The following is a 23,218-nucleotide window of genomic DNA, read 5'->3' as shown; positions in this document are numbered from 1 at the left end:
GAAGATATTAACAGTCAAGGGTGTGAAACGTTTTAGTTCAGGGGCCACATACAGATCAACTTGAACTCAAGTGGGTTGGACCAGTAAAATGATTGCATAATAACCAATAAATGATGAAAAGTGCAGAGTTTTCTCTTTGTTTTAGTGCAAAAAAAGCAAAATTACAAGATCAAAATGTTAACATTTACAAACTAACATTTCATTGAAAAAAATGTGAATAATCTAAACAACCATGAACAACTTGAAATTTCTCAAGAAAAATGACAATGTGGCTCTACAAAGGCACAAAATATTTAGTAACCGGCATAATGTTATTAAAATTTTGAACTTAGGAATTTGCAGTTGGGTGCTCCTATGAAACTGGGTTCATTTTGGAACCTGCTAGCTTTTTAGACCAAATAACAATAAAAACATTTTTGACATATTTCCCCCCAGGATGTACCTAATGATGACCTCAGATAAATGCAAAAAAAATTATACTCTTGCTCTGAGCCATCCCAAAATTAATGAATTTTCAGTAAAATACTAGGGCCAAAAATAGGACCAAAATTAGGACAGGAAAAGCTACCTAGGTGTCAGTGCATTTGATCTGGAAAACATCACTTGAAATGGTCTTATATACTGCTGTAAATAAAGACATTGTGTTAAATTTGATGATCCTAGTGGTTTTTCTAATCCAGACATGCAGGTTTTTCATGACTCATCAGTCTCATTCCAGGTTTCATGTGTAGCCCATCGTGTCCACTGGCGTTACATGCGGAACCTGCCCATTTAAACACAAATAAATCACCCGTGATTTTGCAACAGTGGTCATTTTTGTGAAACACTCTGCCTTGCATAATTAATTCGATTCCCAAAATGTACCTGTGAGAGAATAAAGATATTCAAAAAATAGTAGCGCATAATTTTTGTGTCCTGTTTACTGTGTTACATGCAGATTTTTGCATAAATATAATATAAAAATAATATAATAATGCGTTTTATCTGAAAAATAGTTTCTCTTTTATCTCAGTAAATATTTATTTTTAAAATAGACCCAAAGTGCTTCCAAACTTGCTTCATAACATTAGTCTACATCTGGTTTGAATTTTTAGCCCCCATGTCCTGTTTTTAGGGATCAGTTTCATAGAAGCCCCCATTTGTCATTATTCATGGATTATTATGCTATTATTGAATTGGTCTGACCCGCTAAAGATCGCATTGGTCTGTATGTGGCCCCGGAACTATAAATAATGACAACTCCTAATCTTTCTCTTCATTTTATTGCAAAAAATTTCCGATGGAATAGTTTACGTTTATAATCTATGACAAATAATGTGAATGTTCTAAACAACCATGAACAGCCTGAATTTTTAAAAGACAAATAAGTGGAATTTTAACAACATTAATCCTGTTGTTACTAAATGTTTTGTGCCTTTGTAGATCCACTGTGATCTGTTGGTTGTAATGCGCATGTGTAAATGAGAAGCTGAGGCGTAATATTGTTAAAATGGCACTTTGACTTTGTCGCACTTTAAGAACAACAGCAAAACAAACTGTAACTCTTTATAGGTTATAATGTTATTACTTTATAGGTCCGATCCACTTGAGATCACACTGGGGTGTATGTGGCCCCTGACCTATACTGAGTCTGACACCCCTGGTCTGAATCCTAATGAAACTTGCACATGTGCTTGTATTGTCCTTCCAGTGTGTGACTTACAGGAGGTCAGTCTCCTTCAGACCGGACTGTGGCTCATCAGTCTGGGCGTTGGTGCTTTGCTTCCTCTCTAGTCATACAGAAGACAGCACCTCCCCCGACACCTCCCTCTCCCTCTCTCTCTCTCTCTCCTTTCTTTCCGCTGACTCCACATCCATGACAGTGAACAGAGGCTCCTGGGCGGTGACCGAGTCCTGCCGGTGCTTTGTGGGAACCAGCGGTGTTTTGATGAAGGCCTCGGAGTAGCGTCTCTTCAGCTCAGGGTCTGGACAGAAGAGGTACTCGTACAGGGCTGCAGCCAGAGTCCCACCCAGGACTGGACCCACCCAGTACACCTAACATACAGGGTGAGGTGAGGTAAGATAAAATAAGATAAGGTAAAATAATATAAAGTAAGGTAAGATAAGGTAAAATAAGATGAGGTAAGATAAGGTAAAATAATATAAAGTAAGGCAAGATAAGATAAAATAAGATAAGATAAGGTAAGATGTGGTAAAATAAGATAAGGTAAGGTAAAATAAGATAAAGTAAGGTAAGATAAGGTAAAATAAGATAAGGTAAGGTAAGATAAGGTAAAATAAGATAAAGTAAGGTAAGATAAGGTAAAATAAGATAAGGTAAGGTAAGATAAGGTAAAATAAGATAAAGTAAGGTAAGATAAGGTAAAATAAGATAAGGTAAGGTCAGATAAGATAAGGTAAAATAATATAAAGTAAGATAAGGTAAAATAAGATGAGGTAAGATAAGGTAAAATAAGATAAAGTAAGATAAGGTAAGGTAAAATAAGATAAAGTAAGGTAAGATAAGGTAAAATATAAAGTAAGATAAGGTAAAATAAGATAAAGTAAGATAAGATAAGGTAAAATAAGATAAGGTAACATAAGATAAAGTAAGGTACGATAAGATAAAGTAAGGTCAGATAAGATAAGGTAAAATAATATAAAGTAAGGTAAGATAAGGTAAAATAAGATGAGGTAAGATAAGGTAAAATAAGATAAAGTAAGGTAAGATAAGGTAAAATAAGATAAAGTAAGATAAGATAAAGTAAGATAAGGTGAGATACGATAAGGTAAAATAAGAAAAGGTAAAATTAGATAAAGTAAGGTATGATAAGATGAGGTAAGATAAGGTAAAATAAGATAAATTAAGATAAGATAAAATAAGATAAAGTAAGGTAAGATAAGATGAGGTAAGATAAGGTAAAATATGATAAAGTAAGGTAAGATAAGGTAAGATAAGATAAGGTAAAATAATATAAAGTAAGGTAAGATAAGGTAAAATAAGATAAGGTAAAATAAGATAAGGTAAGGTAAAATAAGATAAAGTAAGGTAAGATAAGGTAAGGTAAAAAAAAGATAAGGTAAGGTAAAATAAGGTAAGATGAGATAAGATGCATGCAACAATAAAAACAGAACAAAATGTATTCACAACTTATAAAATCTGCGCAAAAATATGCATATATACAAAAATATTAAATACAGTGGTCAAAAGAAAAGCAGCTAGTCATGTCAACTAGCTGATGTGAATGTATATACCGTAATTTCTGGTCTGTAAGCCGCTACTTTTTTCCACACACTGTGAACCCGCGGCTCTAAAATGATGTGGCTAATTTATGTTTTCTCGGCTAACGATCGATCCGGCTGACGAAGAAGGAAATAGAGCTGCTGCACATAAGCTTGGCATCAAAGAAGTGATGGTGATTTGTGGGAGACGGGGTGAGTGCGGCTTACAGTCCGGAAAGTACGGTACACACTCACATCAGACACACAGTGGAATGTTCACAATTCTACATAATTTTTGCTAAAATAACACTGGTCAACAACAAATTTATTGTTTAAGTTTTTTGAGCTGATTTAGGATCATTTTGGTGTGCTGAATCCAAAAATCACATTAATTTTGCTCAGTCAGGTCAACTTTCTGAACTATGCTACATATTGGCTTTCTAACATTTTTGCTTACATTTATGGGCATTGTCACATCATGTGATACAAAATTCTTTCATATTTCTTGCAATAAAAGAGTTCTGAAGATTTTACTTTTGCCAATTTATGATTAATGTTTTTTTTAATATTACAGGTGAATGAAATGGCTTCGACTAGAAGATCTTGCAAAAATAAGCCTGACGTATTCTGCTACATCTGCAGTGAATACACCATTGTACCTAACAGGAATCAAGTCACAAGTTTCATAAAGTGTGCTTGTGAAAATGATTTTTTTTCTCTTAAAACCTACTTTGGGTGAGAACTATATAAAAAAATTAACTGATAAAGTCACAAAAATGTAATCAATTTTGTGAGATCAAATTTTTCAAAATCAAATTAGCAAAAAAAACCTGACTTGATTGAGAAAAACAGATGTCATTTTTGGATTTAGCGGTGCAAAATGGTCCTAATTCAGTTGAAAAAACCTAGACAACTTGCAAAAAACATTTTTTTGTAACCCAGTGTAATCAATTTAGCTTTACGCAATGTAGTATTTTTAAAAAGGGACCCAACAAACTAAAATTACCACTATATTGTTACATCTTCAAGTCCAAAAGTTATATTTCTATGGCCAACAAACACTGATAAGGTTACATAAGACAAATTTTAACCCATAAAGACCCAGTGCTACTTCTGTGGTAGTTCCCAAATGAATTTTTACTCTATTTAACCGTTCTTAAGTGATTTATCACCATTCATTGTAATATTATCCTCTTTATATTCCATTTCTTTAGTGTAAATCAAGTATTTTCCTATATTCATTCACTGATCATGTAGGTGTTCATAAAACCTCAGATGAAAGTTGAGGGATATTATATCAGAAACAGAAAACTGAAGAAAAAGTGACATTTTCAGTAAAATATATCATTAACTGAACATAAACCAGGTGTCTCCATCCTCGTTTGTCAAACTCCATGGGTTTTACTAGTGAATCGGTGTTGTAGAAGATGACGGTGTTCACTACGGAGCCTTTGAACATTTAAATGGGTCATATCTGAAGACCATGAAAAGATAACTGTATTTTACCTGAATTAATTCAACGTACTGAGAGGTTTAATGGTTCAGAAGTTACTAAACATTTTAGATCAGTAGATGATTTTGGTCACCAGGGGCTGTTCGGGTCTTTATGGGTTAATTTCCTGCCAGTATAAATTTAACAAGAAAGTCCATCCATCGTTTTATATTGCCTGAAACATATGATGAAATAACTTGAATGTGAAACACTCTGGTCCAGACTAAAATATCGATCCTCTCCCCAACAATTGCATGTATTGCCAGTAAATATTTTAGACCCGTCTGTCTGCTTGAAATGAACCGAAAACTGTTCCTCCACTTTGTTTGTTTTGTTTTTTTTTTTTCTGATACTTCTGGATGGATTGGTCCAGATATTCCTGAGTCTCTCTAATGATAAAAACTATTAGAAGAAGAAGTTGTAAAACATTCATGGTGCAGAGACGAAGGATCCTAATGACTTCGGAGATCTCCTTAGGACTCCATTTGTGTTTTTTTTTAAATTATTTATATGCCGTTGCAAGGATTTAAATTTTTTTTCCACAAAATAAGTTATGAACAACTTTTAAGCCCCTGTGAAAGTGAACAGCATTGTGTAACAATTACAGAATGAGCTGAGAGAATATCAAAGCTCCTCAGACTATGACAATATGCAAGATCAAACTCCAAAGATGAAATGACAGCAGACCTGAGTGAACAGAGGAAGACACACCACCCTAATGAGATGTCAGAATACCAGGGCTTGAATAAAGAACGAGTCATTGAATATGACTCAAAGAGAACTTTGATTCTCTGCGTTGTTAAAGGAGAAAAACAAAGAGACTCGAGGAACGTTTGACCAAAGAAGCAAAGAAAAGCTCAACTGTATAAAATCACACACGACATCCTATAATAATCAATAGTGCTATGAATCCAGGACGACCAATATATGAAATGCATCAATTATACATTAAACAGGGTTATATAGTCACAGAAAAAATTATTAGACCACCCTTGTTTTCTTCAATTTCTTGTTCATTTTAATGCCTGGTAAAACTAAAGGTACATTAGTTTGGACAAATATAATGAAAACAACAAAAGTAGCTCATAAGAGTTTGATTTCAGAGTTGATATCTTTCCATTTTCCATGGTTTTCTTGATAATAACCAAAATCACTTCAGTTCTTACATCAATATCTATGGCACTGTACTGACAAAAGCAGTGCTTTTAGGCCACAGGTGTCAAACATGCGGCCTGGGGGCCAAATCTGGCCCGCCAAAGGTTCCATTCCAGCCCGCGGGATGAAAGTGCAAAAATGAACCTGAACAGTCCAGGTTGTCAAAAATCATTTTGGTTCAGGTTCCACATACAGACCAATGTGATCTACAGTAAAAATGACAACACAATAACCCATAAATAATGACAACGACAAATTTTCTTTGTGAAAAATGATGTGGAAAAAAATTTGTGAAAAAAATAAGATTACACCGTGAAAATATTTGCATTTACAAAACTATTCTTTCACAATAAAATGCAAATAAATACATAAATAAAAACAAAGATGAACAACCTGAAATGTGCAATTTGAACAATATTCTGTCTGTTACTAAATGTTTTGTGCATTTATAGATCCACTGTGATCTGTAGTTGTGTTAATAATAATAAGAGATGTAATATTGTAGAAATTGTTCAAATTTTAGTTCCAAACTCCAAAATTTTAACAATATTCTGCCTGTTACCAAATGTTTATGTAACAGTGTGTAAATATACATGTATAAATAATAAGTCGAGGCATAATATTGTTAAAATTGCACTATTTTTTTCTAATGAAATTTCTGTTTTTTCAGGTTATTCACATCTTTTTTGTAAAATGTAAATATTGTCATAATTTAATTGCGCGGGGGGGGGGGGGGGGGGGGGGGTTGTACTAAAACAAAAAGAAAAACTTGGATTTGTCAATATTTGTAGATTATTAAGTCATTATTTTACTGGTCTGGCCCGCTTCAGATCAAATTGGGCTAAATATGGCCCCTGAACCAAAATGAGTTTGACACCCCAGTTTTAGGCATTCCATGTTTTCTTTTCTGTCTGTTTTAGTCACATGATACACACAGGAGTTAGTACTTGATTGCATAACCATTGTTTTTGATAACTTTTGATGGTCTAATAATTTTTTTCCGTGACTGTATATATTACATCCTAGCTTATGTGTTGATTGCGTCTTGTCTTGTCAGAAACTGTGTTATGCAGCGTTTCTTGAAAAAGAGATTTGCAATCTCAATGAGGCTTTTTACCTGTTTAAATAAAGGATATATACAGTCTGTTTAAATAAAGTATATATACAGTCTGTTTAAATAAAGTATATATACAGTCTGTTTAAATAAAGTATATATACAGTCTGTTTAAATAAAGGATATATACAGTCTGTTTAAATAAAGGATATATACAGTCTGTTTAAATAAAGGATATATACAGTCACGAAAAAAATTATTAGACCACCCTTGTTTTCTTCAATTTCTTGTTCATTTTAATGCCTGGCACAACTAAACGTAGTACATTTGTTTTTGACAAATATAATGATAACGACAAAAATACCTCGTAAGAGTTTAATTTCAGAGCTGATATCTAGCCATTTTCCATGTTTTCTTGATAATAACCAAAATCACTTCAATTCTTCCATCAATATCTATGGCATTGTACTGACAAAAACAGTGCTTTTAGGTATTCCATGTTTTCTTTTCTGTCTGTTTTAGTCACATGATACACACAGGAGTTAGTACCGTACTTGATTGCATAACTATTATTTTTGATGACTTTTGATGGTCTAATCATTTTTTCTGCGACTGTATTTAATGCTGTGGTAAAGGAAAATGTAGATACCAACGGTGTTCTTAGTGATAATGAATGAAATATCATACTATGTTACCCAGTGGTTTTCCCAGGACCATGTGACCACAGCTGGGCCGAAGGATCTGGCAGGGTTCATACTGGCTCCAGTGTAGGGAATCTGAAGAAAAAATGACGTACACATTAACATTGTATGACTTAATGATTACAAAAAATCATATTTAAATGGAATATGTTTGCAAGAGTAACTTAAATTCTGTAGGAAAACATTCAGCTGAAGTATACAAGGTGTATCAGAAAAAAGTAGACTCAGAAAAACACAAACCCAAAATGTGACGACATTTAGGAAATCTGGTCATTTGTGTTTTTTGACCACGTAATTCTCCCTTGACTGACACCAGTGTCCGGGGTCAGTTTTCATGCTTTAGTGAACAACGCTAATTTGTATTGTGCAAAATAAAAGTCTTTTGCGCATGGAAGTGTAAGGGTTAATATGAGATCTGTCACCGTGGATGACAAGTTCCATTAGTCTTTTACTTGAATACATGAAACAGGAAAAAAATAACTACCTGCTAACCCCCTACCATCGATACAAAGATTTCACACATCGGTGAGAATCTGAAAATTATTAGCAAAATTTGTTCAGTGAGTCCAGATTTGGGTTTTACACTTCGGGATTTGAATTGAAGGCACACACTTCTGTTAGTCGAAGGTTTCCAGTACGTTTCGTCTTCCACATGGGCCCCGTTTCTTGCTATGCAAATTTGTGTCCTCCTCAACGTATCTGTGTGGTTACTAGTCTGTCTCTAACAAATGAAACTACCAAGAGGGAACACCCAGATGATGCAATGAATAACATATGCTGGCTGAAATGTTTAAAATTTCAAATGGTCAGCTCAAAACAAGCTTAAAGAATCCTCACTAACAGCATTAACCTTTTGCGTTTGGCATAATAGACTCAAACCTGTCGTTAATGTGAAATCTGTGTATCGATGGTAGGGGGTTAACATGGAATTATATTTTTCCTGTTTTATGTATGCAAGTAAACGACCAATGGAACTTGTCATCCATGGTGACAGATCTCATATTAACCCTTACACTTCCATGCCCAAAGACTTTTATTTTGCACTATTCAAATTAGCGTTGTTCACTGAAGCATGAAAACTGACCCTGGACACTGGTGTCAACCAAGGGAGAATTACATGGTCAGTAAACACATATGACCAGATTTTAAAATGTCTTCGCATTTTGGTTTTATGTTGTTTTTTTTCTGGGAGTCTATTTTTTTCTAATACACCCTGTAGTGTAATCTTACACACCATCCTCTAATCATGTAAAAATATTCTATGGATATACTACCTCTTTATTTTACTAATAGATCTGCATTCGGATGTAGACAATGCCCACAAGTGTTAGTTGTCATGGGTACAGGACTGTTTATGTTTTAACTCTCCAAAATGTATGTATTTGGATACGTCGTATACTATTTGTGCCCATTTCCTGTATTTCTGCGTCCACCATATCCCTGCTATGGGAGTCATTTATCTCCATCACGTACAACATGCTTTTTATTTGATGGGACTGAGATTGGATCACGTTCCCACCCCAAACAAATTGCTCTCTAGTTTATTTTTGAACAAACTGAAACAGTTTATTCTAAACAGCCTTGGTGCAGTTGCTTTTCGCTCCACGCCTTAGAATGATTTCTGTTTCCATATTTGTTTGTGAATACAGCATTTGTAGAAAAGTCTATTAGTCTACACTGTAATAGCACCACAGAGGGAAATGAAGCAGATTTATTCATTCAAATGCTTAGCGTTTAAGTTTATGCAGCTGCCCATATCTTACTCCCACCAATACTATTGATTATTCCTAGTTTTCAGTCATGTGATTGGAGAGCTGAACCTTTAACACATAACACAGCCCTGTTAACTCAACATCTGCTGTAGCCATGGAAACACATCACCTCTTTAAAAATATGTGATAACAAGAGGCAATGCAACCAAATTCTATGCAATGCAACAGCCTGTCTTATCATATATTAAAAAGATGGACACAAACAATTTCTCATTGTAACTAAGGATATATATATATATATATATATATATATATATATATATAATTTTTCATCCCACGGGCCAGATTGGAACATTTGGCTGGCCGCATTTGGCCCCTGGGCCGCATGTTTGACACCCCTGATCTAAAGCATGCAGGATACCAGCCCTCGAAGACTGGAGTTTGACACCTGTGCAGTAGGAGGACTGTTACGGAGTCAGTTACATTTTCAAAATAAAAGTCTGTTACGCTAAAATGCCACTAATTTCATACTTGACAAATTCTTCTTAAGATTTCCAAAACAAACATAGCAAAATCATGTATGGTGTATTTGGAGTTTTTAAAGACCTTCAAGTGTCAGATTTATAGATCAATCAGCAATTTCAAGAAAAATTAAGGCCTTTATTTAGGACAATGAAATTTAAGATTTATTCAGATGTTTGAAGGATCTGCAGACGCCCCGTTATAGCCTGATTATGAAAAACATTTCAGTCATGTATCACCACTAATATTTATTATAATCGCAGCGTGAAGAGACTATGACAAGCTTATTAATGAAGGATTCTGCTTTCGTTACATTACACTGGCGTAGTAACGGCTGAAGTGCTACTCACAGCAAACATGTGGCCGATGCACACAGACAGGCCGATAGCCAGACCAGATGAACCCTTCAGGTCACCACGTTTGTGATCACAAGTAGCAAACACAGTGAAGATGAGCTGGAAGGTGATGAAGAGCTCCACAACCAGAGCTTTACCCACAGAGACGCTGGTATTCACCTGTGGTGGGAAAATAACACTGGAATGAGCAATGAGAGGGTTTTTTTAGGGTCATCATAATCCACATATAAACCTCATGGATGTATTACAGGTCACTGAACTCCTCTTGTTTCCTTTATCTCTGTAGTTCTGCTAAAAAATAAAAAAAGCAAACACAAAGGTAGAAGAACCTATACTATACGTTTGCTGAAAAGTGCTCCAGATTCTTACATTATAAGCATATTGAGATCCGATCTGAATCTGTGCAGAAGTGAGAAGGCTTATTGAAGCACCTATAAGCCCACGATTAAAGGTCATTACCCAGATAATGTGATGAGAACGATTAATGAAAGAAGATGGAGAAACATATTATCGTATGGATTTGGAGATTTGAGGCTTGACTTTAATGGCTCTTATATATTTATTTATTTATATCCTTTATTTAATCAAGTAAAATGTAATAATTTCTTTTCCATGTAAGACCTGGCCATGTCATATTAGAAAATATGTATTCACTCTATTCAAAAAAGAACACTTTTTTTTTTTCAGCAGACAGTGATTACATAGGTTTGAGTTACCAAGGTTTGAAATAATGTCATAGACAGACTGGATACTCATGCTTCACCACACATATTAATAAATTATATAGCAAACACTATATGAGGAAGCATGAATAATCTAAAAGCAAAACATGCCTTTTTTAAGAGCTTACTGTACACAAATCAATCCGCATAAATACAGCTGCTTTCAAACTGATACTTGAGATGATGATTATTAAGATTCCACTGCTCATTAAAACACATTCAGAGTCAAGTTTAGTCTTATTCTGAAGAGTTTATCCGAAATACTGTCAATGCTCCTAATGTATCACTGAGGTAAACATGACCCAACCTGACTTCTCTTTAGGTCTGATCTTATTCCAGTGTTAATGATAATCTAGGTGTTTATTTATTTATGTTTGTCTTTAATGAAGACAGCTTTAACCCCCAGGCCATATTTTGTCCATGTGTGAAAAGTGTCAACAAAAGTTTTGTATGTGTTTACAACATTACCATTAAAACACATTTGTTGAGTTTAACTGACTTGCCTGTAATATCATTGTTAATTCTTAACTAAACTATTGTGCTTCTTTAAGATTAATACATATTCTGATGGGCATTACTAACAGTTAACTGAATCAGAAATTTATCAGAAATATTTACCTGAAAGGACATTATAATGACATGGATGAAAGAAAATGAAACCTCATTAAGAAACAAAAAATATTGTTTGATCAATATTAGATATTATAATAATTGGTCTGATGGAGAAAATATGACGCCAAAATACAGATGTGTGTACAGATGCACTGAGTGACAGTCTGTGGATCCATAACATGGATTTGTTGGTGGTTTTAGTATCTAGTGTGTGTTCTGGTACGTGACTTCCCCTGCTGTTGATAGTCTGGAATATAAATACTGCATTATTATTACCTATTTACCTATTATTTAACAGGAGAAAAGCTCATTGAGATTAAAAATGTCTTTTGTAAGAGTGTCCTGTCCAAGACAGCAGCAGCAGAAGTTACACAAAATAGAAATCACAGCTGTACATCTACACTAAAAATATACATAAAACACAATAAAAGTCATTTCTAAAACCATCCATAAAACACTAAAATAAGAACATACATATAAAACACCACCATTATCTTTAAAGGTACTAAAAGTATACAACAATGTTCCTTAAAAGTATCTCAACGCAGAACCTGATTCAGTCAAATCAAAAACAGCTGATCCATAGAAGCTCTGCTAATGCTGTTCATAGTTGCATTAATAAGGTGATATCACTACTGTGAAAGGAACTGTGTTATGATGATCGCTGAAGTTATCACTGCTTACTGTGGTGACCCCGAGGGCACCCCTAACAGAGGCTGGGGTGACCCCGTACAGGATTGCAGCCCCCACTATGGCTCCCACACACTGGGCCAGCAGGTAAAACACAGCTTTGGCCAAACTGAGCTTCCTGGTCACCACCATGGCTGCTGTGACTGCAGGGTTAATATGAGCTCCACTGATGTGTCCAAAGCACTGCACCATGGTGGCGATGCCCAGACCGAAGCACAGGGAGATGAGCACCAGGTCTGGGGCCTGGGGCACCTCTGCGACAGAGCCCCAGCTGATGGTGGAACCCAGGCTGAGCAGGATGAAGAGGAGCATGGCGAAGAACTCTGCTCCCACACAGCGCCAGAATCCCTGAGTCCAGATGCCTTTGAAGGCCGTCATGGCTTCGTCTTGACTGCACTGAGTATTAGTCCAGGACGGCGCACAACAGGGGAACCAACACCTCCTGAACAGGACGTCGGAAAGGTAAACACAACAACAACACATGAAAGGACTTGTTTTTGACATGGAAATCTTCAGTACGATGATATACATCTTTAACATTAAGAGTGCGAAAAATATAATATTTTATCCTGTTTATATAGCGTCTGTAATCATTGCTTCTGCCTGCTGAGCCAACTGCATCGAAATTTTATATTTGATGTAAAATCTGGAATGACAAAGTCCGTCTAAGTCTCTAAGTCTAAATCTAAAATGAAACATTTGATTGGCAGTAATGCGTCAATTTATCTGAAAAAGCATCAACCTCAGAGGCTGAAAAACAAAAACAGCAGGGCCCCAAAATCTGCAGTTCCTCAACTGACCACTAGAGGCTGCCTCCAAAACTGAGTCCATCCCCACAGACCCACATAATGACTGGACGCTGTGTGTTTACAGCCTGGTAGAAAATGGTTTGGTCTCATTTTCCCCATTTGTAACAACTATTCTACCTAAGCTGATTACTTATTTGTTTGTTGATTTATTCATTTGCCTGAGCCGACCATTTTAACTGCCTTAAAACTTAAAGTTACAGAAAATTAAAGTATGAGAATTTAAATTAGCAGCTTGAAAACTTTGAAATGTTTGTTCACAAGCAAGAAATGTTTCACATTTTACCTTTGAATACTGGACTTCAATATATTAAAAACATGAAACATTCTTAACATTTGTGTTGTTTTATTTATCTGACACTTTTATAGCTTTAGGGCTGCACTTACTAATATTGTCATTTTATTAAAATTTTTTTAAAGGAATCAACATTTGTTCAACACCATAAGGTCCTTGAACATCTGTGCAAATGTTGCAACATTTTATCAAACTCTTCCTGAAATATTCTGCTTTAAACATAATGAAGACTTTGCAGAGATGGACTAGATGCTTCTAAAAACATAATGAATGAAATTATAATAAAATACTAAAGCACACAGACTTGAATAACCAACACTAAAGCTGCAAATACTATTCAGTTAAATAGTAAGACCGATTCACTGACAACATAATTTTTAATGAAAAACATTCCACTCCTTTAACTTTTCAAAGACATTTTTGCTGCTTGTCTTTATCCTGCTGAATTATAGTGACCTGCATGACTTTGGTGTTTGCCCAAAAGATAATTTATAATGGCTGGCAATTCTCACTACTGTGTCATTTTTTTATTTTTAGAGAATAAATTAAATCAGTTGAATTAGATTAAAGAAGACAGGATTTCCTTAGTAAAACAGCTTAAATCCCACCTCATTAAAAACAATAAAATCCTGCACGGACGTGAACGGATCATTAACTAGAAATTCTATCAAATCAGTCAAACCAATCAATCCAGACTTCACCTTTTATAACTAAAAGGAATTTGTCCTTGGCCAAACTAAATTAAACCACATAAGTAATGACATTATAATCTAATGATATATGAGTTGCAGGAGCTGTTCATTCACCTTTATAAACCCAGGCAGAGTTAAAATAACTTTTGATGAATTAAAGATAGGTACACAGGAACAGCAGGATGTTTTTTTGTTTGTTTTAAAGTGGACTAAACATGCACTGCACCAGTCTTACAGAACTACAGCAAACTTCGATCAGATAAAGAAAGTTCACTCCACCAAACATTCTGTTTCATTACAGAGTTGCTCCTGTCGAGAACTGTACACAACTAAGAACACAGACCAGCGTCTGTCTGTACAAAGCATAAGAAGCCAGTATGTGTGCAAAATACTTTCATGTTATTACACACACCCAAGCATGAACGCTTTCCCGAGGGACAACAGTTAAAGATTCCCTAAGGAGTTAGACTTCTAATGGTACAATGCAGCTGTTTTTCTGAGTAAATACACATGTAATGCACAGTCCTACCAGTGGCGGCGCTGTATCCCACTGATCTAAAGGCAGGAACATTAATACAGCTCTGGAAAAAAAAAAATAAGACGCCACTGCAAAATTATCACTTTCTCTGATTTTACCATTTATAGGTATGTGTTTGAGTGAAATGAACATTTTTGTTTTATTCTCTGAACTACCGACAACATTTCTCCCAAATTCCAAATAAAAATATTGTTTTTTAGAGCATGTATTTGCAGAACATGACACATGGTCAAAATAACAAAAAGATGCAGTGTTTTCAGACCTTAAATAATGCAAAGAAAACCAGTTCATATTCACTTCTAAACAACACAATACTACACAACTGCTCACAAGTGAAAAAAGCCCTGATGAAGACCAGAGGTCGCAACACGTTGGCTGTATTTTAAAAGATTGCCATAAAGTAATAAAGGCATTTTATTTTTATACAAATCCTACAGTGTTCCTTGGAATATTTTTTGAAATCTACCATGCTTATGCAGATTTTTTTTGACTCTAAATAGCCAGATACACCACAAATTTCCAAAGAGCACCTGTGGATAATCACCAAGAAGAAGACCCAGCAGCACTTCCACTCTGTTGGATTACAGACACAATACTAATGTTGTAACTTGGGAAAAGTTCAGACATTAATATTTGGTGGAATAGCCCTGATTTTCAGTGACAGCTTTCACGTGTCTTGTCTCTCCTCTATTGCTGTTGGATGATTTTATCCCTCCTCTTGTTTTAGCTTTCTGTTACCATCTCTTATGTTAACGGGTTGGTTTTGACCCATGTCTTAAATCAGCTGTAAAATATGCTAATTAACAATTATTATTATTTACAATTATTATAACTAACAATTATCTATCATCTAATTTGTTTCTCATCTCTTGGTTACCTTGTTAGGCTTCCTTATCCATGAAAATATTGGTTTTAATGTTCTTGGTGTGGGCCTCTGGGACTTTTTTTTTTTTTTTTGTTAGTATACCCCTCGATGTGCACTCTGCAAGTCACCAACTCTATACTGAACTGACCTCATATGTGGACATGCCCATCTTTGCTTGTTTTGTTTTTGTGCAGGTATACTGGATAACAAGGCAAAATGAGAATCCTCAAAAGCTCACATGATTGGAAGAGGAGCTGACTGTCAGTGTGTTGGCTGACAGTGCACTTATGATTTCAGTTTGGGTTCTAATTATTGGTTTATAAATTTATTTTTATAACTGGGTCAAAACTGATCCTAACACCACAAAGGTCATAATTTCAACCAGTGTGGTTCTTTTATACATTTAAAACCTAAACCGTGTCAGTGCCGACCCCAACACAAGAGGAAGGTAATGCAGCTCCTGGCAGAGAAATTCAAGAAGCTCAGACATGTTCCATGGCTTGTGACCATCCATGTTCCTCTAGAAGTTTTCAAAGTGGGTTCAGGTCTGGAGATCGGGCTGGCCATAACGGGGTCTTCATCTGGTGGTCTGTCATCCACACCTTTATCAACCTAGCTGAGGCCAGGAGCATTGTCCTGATAGAAGAAACCAGTCTTCAGAGTTTGGGAACATTGTCAGAGCAGAAGTCCAGTAGTTTTCAATAGTTATTTTTTTGATTCCAATTACTTTCATGGTACTAATAGCACTGTTTTTGTCTATTGTAAAAAGACAGTGATGGCTACAGTAGTGGTTTTTATACTTCTCCTTTTTAAATAAGACATGGATCAGATGTTTATTCAGTAGAATAAGGTGTGTTTATATTGGAATTCAACAGACACAGGAATAGAATGGCTGTCATACATGCAGACATGCTGATTTCACAGGAAATTGCAGTGGTCTCTTAATTTTTTCCAGAGCTGTATGTGCAACAACACGCCAATACAAGATGAGAAGTATGAGATGCTTAGTCACCATGTTAACAAAGCTGGAGTAACACATAAAGACCCAAACAGCCACTGGCAAACACAATCATCTACTGATCTAAAATATTTAATACCTGTTGATCCACTAATCCTATCAATCCATGTAAATAATAGGTGCAAAATACAGTTTATCGTCTTTTCATGGTCATTACATATGACCCATTTGGACATTCAGAGGCTCCGTAGTTACCGTGGAAACACTGTCATCTTCTACAGCAGGGGTGTCAAACTCATTTTAGTTCAGGGGCCATATTCAGCTAAATTTGGTCTGAAGTGGGCCGGACCAGAAAAATAATAACATAATAACCTATAAATAATGACAGCTCCAAATTTTTGTCTTTGTTTTAGTGTAAAAAAAAAAACAAAAACATTAAATGATGAAAATATTTACTTTTATAAACTATCCAAAAAAAAAAGAAAAAAATTAAATTTAAATTAAAAAACGTAAGAAAATTTAGTGCAATTTTAACATATTCTGCCTCCACTTCTCATTTGTCCATGTGCATCATGGATCACATCTACAACGACACTAAACACTGAGGAACAGGCAGAAAAGAGTTCCAATTGGGCTGAATTTTCTACAGACATTTCAAATTGTTCATATTTGTTCAGGTTATTCACATTTTATTGTTACAGGATAGTTTGGAAATGTCAATATTTTCATAATTTAATGTTATTTTTTGCACTAAAACAAAGAAAAAAAAAGTTGTTAATTCTAGATTTTTTTTGGGCTTAATTCAAGGTTTTTTTTACTTAATTGAAGATTTTTTTTTTACTTAGTTGAAGATTTTTTTTTTTTTGCTTAATTCAAGATTTTTTGCTAAATTTGAGATTTTTTTTGGCTTAATTGAAGATTTTTTTTTTACGTATTGAGATTTTTTTTTGCTTGGCTTAATTCAAGATTTTTTCCTTAATTCGAGCTAAATTTTTTTTTGCTTAATTCAATTCAAGACTGTGGAATTTTTGCACTTGGCAAAAACATCCCAGGGGCCGAACTGGACCCTCTGTTTGACACCCCTGTTCTACAGCATTGATTCACCAGTAAAACCCATGGAGCTGGATCAATGACAGTCGATGGAGACACTGGGTTTATGTTCAGTTATTGATAGATTTACTGAAAAAGTCACTTTTTCATCAGTTTTCTCTGTTTCAGCTGTAATAACCCACAACATTAATCTGAGCTTTTATGAATATCTACATGATCAGTACATGAAATATAGGAAAATACCGGGTTTTCACTGAAAAAAACACAAGAAACAGAGGATAATATTGTAAACAATGCTGATAAATCATTTAAGAAAGGTTAAACAGAGAAAAATTCATGTGGGAACTGCCATAAAAGTAGAACTGGGTATGAGTTAAAGTATGTTGACAAATGTTTTGGAAAAAATAACAAGTCCATCAAACCTCCAAGACACGATGTCTATTCGGATGCACGTAAGATAGCCATCATAAATTCTTCTGTTAGAAAAAAAAGAAGAAATGCAACAAGGACGAAAAACTACATTCTCTCATACATTTTTCTCTTCTGTCTTCGCTCTTCAACACTGTAACCTTCAGCAAGAATAGTGTTCTTAACCACCAGCTATCTTTCATACTGCATTTAAATGGAATAAAAACATAACCTATGTTTGAAACTGGGATATTTTAGAAGGTTTTCTTGTATGAATAATTAAAAGCATTGGTAAATAGAGCTCTTACATCGAAAACATCTCAATATATGTATTTTTTCTGAATTGTTGCAGTCACTCTGACATGGTAAAATGCATTCCATAAATACGGCATCAACCAGTTTATCGGTATAACAAACAAGAATAGTGTTCTTAACCACCAGCTATCTTTCATACTGCATTTACATGAAATAAAAACATAACCTATGTTTGAAAACTGGCATGTTTTAGGAGGTTTTCTTGTATGAATAAATAAAAGCATTGGTAAATAGAGCTCTTATATAGAAAACATCTTAATATATGTATTTTTTCCGAATTGTTGCAGTCAGTCTGACATGGTAAAATGCATTCCATAAATACGGCATCAACCAGTTTATCAGTCCGACATCAGTTTGCACTTATGTTCCTCTGTTTCTTTTCTGAGAAACTTCTGACTCTTTCTATGTTAGATTATAGTGGTTTCTTTGTCCGTTCGGTTGAGCGCAGGGAACAATGTCATACCATTACAAGTCCAAGGTTTTCATACGATAATTGTGTGCAGCTCCTGTCACATTTGTAGTCTATGCATGAGAGCACAAAGACAAAGCTATTCATTCCTACGCAGCAGCATTCACATCGTGGATTCTTTCCTAACTTCTAACTTTTCTCCCTCAAATGGGTTCACTTCAAATCAATTCTAAGTCAATAAATCATTAATCTTGACTCACAGAGACTCGAGCACAAAAAGGGCCTCACTGTCCGTGGTTTTAAACTGATTTAATGATTCTAAAGACAGTTCCTGCTTCTCCTGAGGCACAAAGGTACCAGTTAGAAGTGATGGTGAATTTATTAACTATATATATAATAAAATGGGCTAAATTGAACTAAAATTAGTCTTCTGAAAGTATGTTTTAACCCATAAAGACCCAAACATCCACTGTCGACCAAAATCATCAACTGATCTATACTATTTAATACCTGTTGATCCACTAATTCTATCAATACATGTAAATAATTGGTCTTGGTCTTTTCCGGGTCATCAGATATGACCCATTTGGATGTTCAGAGGCTCCGTAGTGAACATGGAAACAGTAAATGATTCAGTAAAACCCATGAGGTTTAATCAATGACAGTGGATGGACACTTGGTTTATGTTCAGTGATTTATATCTTTGCCGAAAAAGTCACTTTTTTCCTCAGTTTTTTCTATTTCTAATATAATAACCCTGGATTTTAATCTGAGGTTTTATAAACACCTATATGATTAGTGGATTAAATACAGGAAAATACTTGAGTTTCACTGGAAAAACATAAAATAAAAATAAATAATATTATAATAAATGGTGATAAATCACATAAGAAAGGTTAAATATAGAGGAAAAATTAATTTGACACAAAAGTAGCACTGGGTCTTTATGGGTTAAATACACAAATAGATATAAGGGGCATTTTCGAGAACTATAAGTATTTTAATTTTATTTATATAATTATTTATTTATATATTATTTACTAATATTTATATAATTATTTATTTATATTTATTTATCTATTATTTAGTAATTTGTTTCTGAAATGAGATTCAAAACTACTATAACAAACAGGTAACATAATTCCTAATAATAAAGGGTTAAGCTGTCTAGTTTTTTTTTTTTCTGTGCAACTTCTGGACAACTGTTGTAGAAACAGTGAAAAAAGGGCTTTATTTTACAGTGTGTATTTGTGTCTGTCTGTGCAATAACTGCTTTGTTTTTTGTTTTGTTTTAGCTGCATTTTGTGTCTCTTTTTAACTCCGTGACTCAGGGAAACGCACAAGAATTCCAATGTACCTATACTGCGATGTATCTGTGCAAATGGCAAAATAAAGTCTATTCTATTCTAAGAATGCTGTTAATCATGGGAAGAATTTGTGAAATGTAAAAATTACACTGAAGAAATTATCAATCAAGGATGTCAAAATCATTTTAGTTCAGGTTCCACACAGACCAATTTGATCTAAAATGGATCAGACCAGTAAAATGCTATCATAATTACTTATAAATAACGACAAATCCACAGCTTTCTCTTTGTTTTAGTATAAAAAAAGTAAAATTACATGAAAAAAAAATTCCATTTAAAAACTATCCTTTCACCAAAAAAAAAAAAAAAAAAATGTTGTTAGTGTGTTTCGTGCTGCTGACAATAAACGAGGGGACAATAGCGTAGCGGGGAAGTCGTACTGATGACGATCTCACTGTAAAAGACAAAGTCCTGTTACTGAAAGCTTCAGTGGGTCCAATTTATGGGATGTCACTGGGTAAACATAAACGTTCAGCATATTGTAATTCAATATTCTGACAGGAAAGTGAAGGAAGATTTTCCATTAATATTGTCAATTTCTGCTGTAGCGCCGCTTTAATCGTGAAGTAGTTGTAATAAGATTATTTTTCAATCAGAATAAGTTTATAACAAGAGCCAATGAGCTGAAGAATAATAGATTTTACGTGCAAATGTAAACGTGAGGCTCGCTGAAGGGAAAATGTGCATATAATGTGACATATACACAACCATAAGGCACTACATATAATTTACTGTTCACTTATACTTCCTTATATGTCAGATTGTGTGGGAGTGTGGGGCTCCATGTCTAAAACAACAGTAAATACTATAGTCCTCCTACAAAAACGAGCCATATGTATTATTAATAAGGCCAATTACTATGAACATACTGATAAATTGTTCATGAAATCCCATATTATGAAATTTAATGATTTGGTTTACAATAAAATAATGCAAATAAGATATAAAGTAAAATTAAAGTTATTCCCTGTCTGTGTACAAAGGTTTGGTTTTTTTTTTTTTGGTTTTTTTTTAACTTAAATCTTTATTGAGTTTTATATAGAATTGTAACAGTAACCAAAAATAAAAAGACAAGAACAAACAAAAGGACTCCAAAAAACAAAAGAAAAAAAAAAAAACAGCCAAATAAAAGCACAAATAAGTAAAAAAGAAAACAATGCACCCAGGTAGCAACAGTCAATCTATTGATTTTGTGTAAATATAGTCCATTTATTACACTTTTATGGTTCTTGCAGTCTCAGTTTGTGTGTTAATTTTTCCATTAGAAATATTTCTTCAGTTGTGGATATCCACTAGTCCTTTGATGGAATGGTTGCCTTCCCCCAGTTCCTTGTTAGAGTTTTTTTTTTTTTTTTTTTTTTTTTTTTGCAGCTATTAAGACTATTTTTACCAAATATTCATCCTTTTTAAGATACTGGTACTGTCCCAAAAGTTACAAAAATAAAAAAAACATCTGGAGTCTATGGAATTGAATATGTCTGTGTGCAGAAGTTCTTCTCAACACATGAGTCTAAATATGATCTCCGAATTGTTTGTAAAAAGCTAGAAAAGAGACTAAAAGAAGATGTATATCTGTTGTTGGAGTTAAACTATGGAATGAAGAAAGCATGGATTTATGAATGTGTAGCTCATTTTTGGTAAAAAACAACAACAAAAAAAAAAAAAACAGGTATGTAAGGCAATTTTTGAAGGTTACAGTTGTTAAGATCTAATAATTAATAAGTAAATAATTTATTTTCTACTCTAGGTTTTCTGTTTTTCTGGTTTAGTTTCACTTCTTTATGTTTTTGCTTGTTTGTTTGTTTGCATTTTTGCTTTTCTTTTTCCTATATTGAACGCTGGGTAGTTTAATATGTTATGTAGGACAGGCAGTAATGCTTCTGCCTGTGCCTTTTCAGACCTTCTGCTAATGTTTGTAGTGTTGACAATGGTTGTATTATGTGATGACTGAATAAAGAATTTCATCATCATAAAAGGTTATTTAAAATTCCATATGTACCTGTATCTGGAGCCTACATGCAACGTAATAATAAAAACCTCCAAGTCGCTGCATTAAAAATAAATCCGTAGAGGGTTTTTGGCTCCTAGTTGCAGGTCTAATGTGTACATGTCCAGCTCCTGTGTGTCTTTACTCACCTCAGGCGCTGCAGAGCCCCTCCGCTCTCCGTCATGACTCCAGCAGCCCGCTGTGTGGATGCACTTTTTATAGCGGGGGGTTGAACGTGTTCGCTCGGGTGTGTTTACAGTCAGACTCTGGGTTATTCTGCTTTGACCTCGATGGGCAGAAGGAAGATAAAACACCAGAAAAACAAACACAACCACCATGGACTAAATCAGACGACTGGGCCCTGCTCCAGAAAGCACGCTCAGTTTGACAAACTACACATGAACTGAGAGTCTAAAACCCTGAGATGTGAAACTTTTTGGTCCCAGAGCAAGTGATCAGCGTTAGTTCAGTCAACTCCGAGTATGTTCAGAGTTTAACCCATAAAGACCCAAAAGCATCGACTGATCTAAACTGTTTAATACCTGTTGATCCACTAATCCTATCAGTTCATGTAAATAATTGGTGTAAAATGCAGTTTGTCGTCTTTTCGTGAACATCAGATATGACTCATTTGGACGTTCAGAGGCTTCGTAATGAACAAGGAAACACTATTATCTTCTACAACATTAGCTGGGTTTCTATTATAGTTTTCCACAAAATAAAAGCGATATTTCTACGATTTTGAGCACAAGTACAATTGCTACTTGTAGGCGTTTCTATTGAAAAGTGTTTGGTTTCTGATGCGCGATTCTTGCGACATGTCGTAATTCTTGTAAAATACTGTATAGTTCTCATGAGACGCTCGTTTAAGGAAGATGGACGCACTGAGTTTCATGCAGAACCTCCACGGTGTTAGTACTGTAGTGTAGGTTGCAGCTACTGCTTTTATTTGGCTTTTTTAAATGGAATTATGCATTTTAAAACATTTCCCTGTGGTCTACATAAACTGTAAATGCTATGCTTGGCTCTGAATTCTTTATTAATTCAACTCCACAGGTCCATCTTCAACCCTATTTCTGAGTAATGACACCAGAAAGGTCGTTTTGAGGGCTGGCCCTTTAAATGCACATGACCCCGCCCTCTCCAGGTTGTTGACTGTGCTGCTCTGTCCTGTTCAGCCACTTGTGTTCGTTAATACAACCAACAACTGAACATTTGAGGTAATCAGCTCAAAGTTTGGACGTATTTTCAGTATGGACTACAACCGCTGCTGCCGATAAACAATTATGTCGTACTCTGAGAAATATTCTG

The 23,218-nt window shown here is 34.7% G+C and overlaps 1 protein-coding gene across 1 annotated transcript; it reads right to left on the bottom strand.

Moving 5' to 3' along the window:
* Positions 1 to 1,508: 1,508 nt before the first annotated feature.
* LOC115418667 (aquaporin-4-like) lies at positions 1,509 to 22,278 on the bottom strand. The gene is made up of 5 exons (XM_030133209.1): positions 22,057 to 22,278; positions 12,212 to 12,659; positions 10,188 to 10,352; positions 7,598 to 7,678; positions 1,509 to 2,034 (listed from the first exon to the last, which is right to left on the bottom strand). Exons 1-5 carry the CDS (start codon positions 22,089 to 22,091, stop codon positions 1,774 to 1,776), a joined length of 990 nt encoding a protein of 329 aa, XP_029989069.1. The 5' UTR covers positions 22,092 to 22,278; the 3' UTR covers positions 1,509 to 1,773.
* Between the last annotated feature and the right edge of the window lie 940 nt (positions 22,279 to 23,218).

This window comes from Sphaeramia orbicularis, chromosome 4, assembly GCF_902148855.1.
Source record: "Sphaeramia orbicularis chromosome 4, fSphaOr1.1, whole genome shotgun sequence".
Classification (NCBI taxonomy): Eukaryota; Metazoa; Chordata; class Actinopteri; order Kurtiformes; family Apogonidae; genus Sphaeramia; species Sphaeramia orbicularis.
The sequence above is the reverse complement of the archived record's forward strand: the minus strand, read 5'-3'. Positions and strand labels throughout refer to the sequence as shown.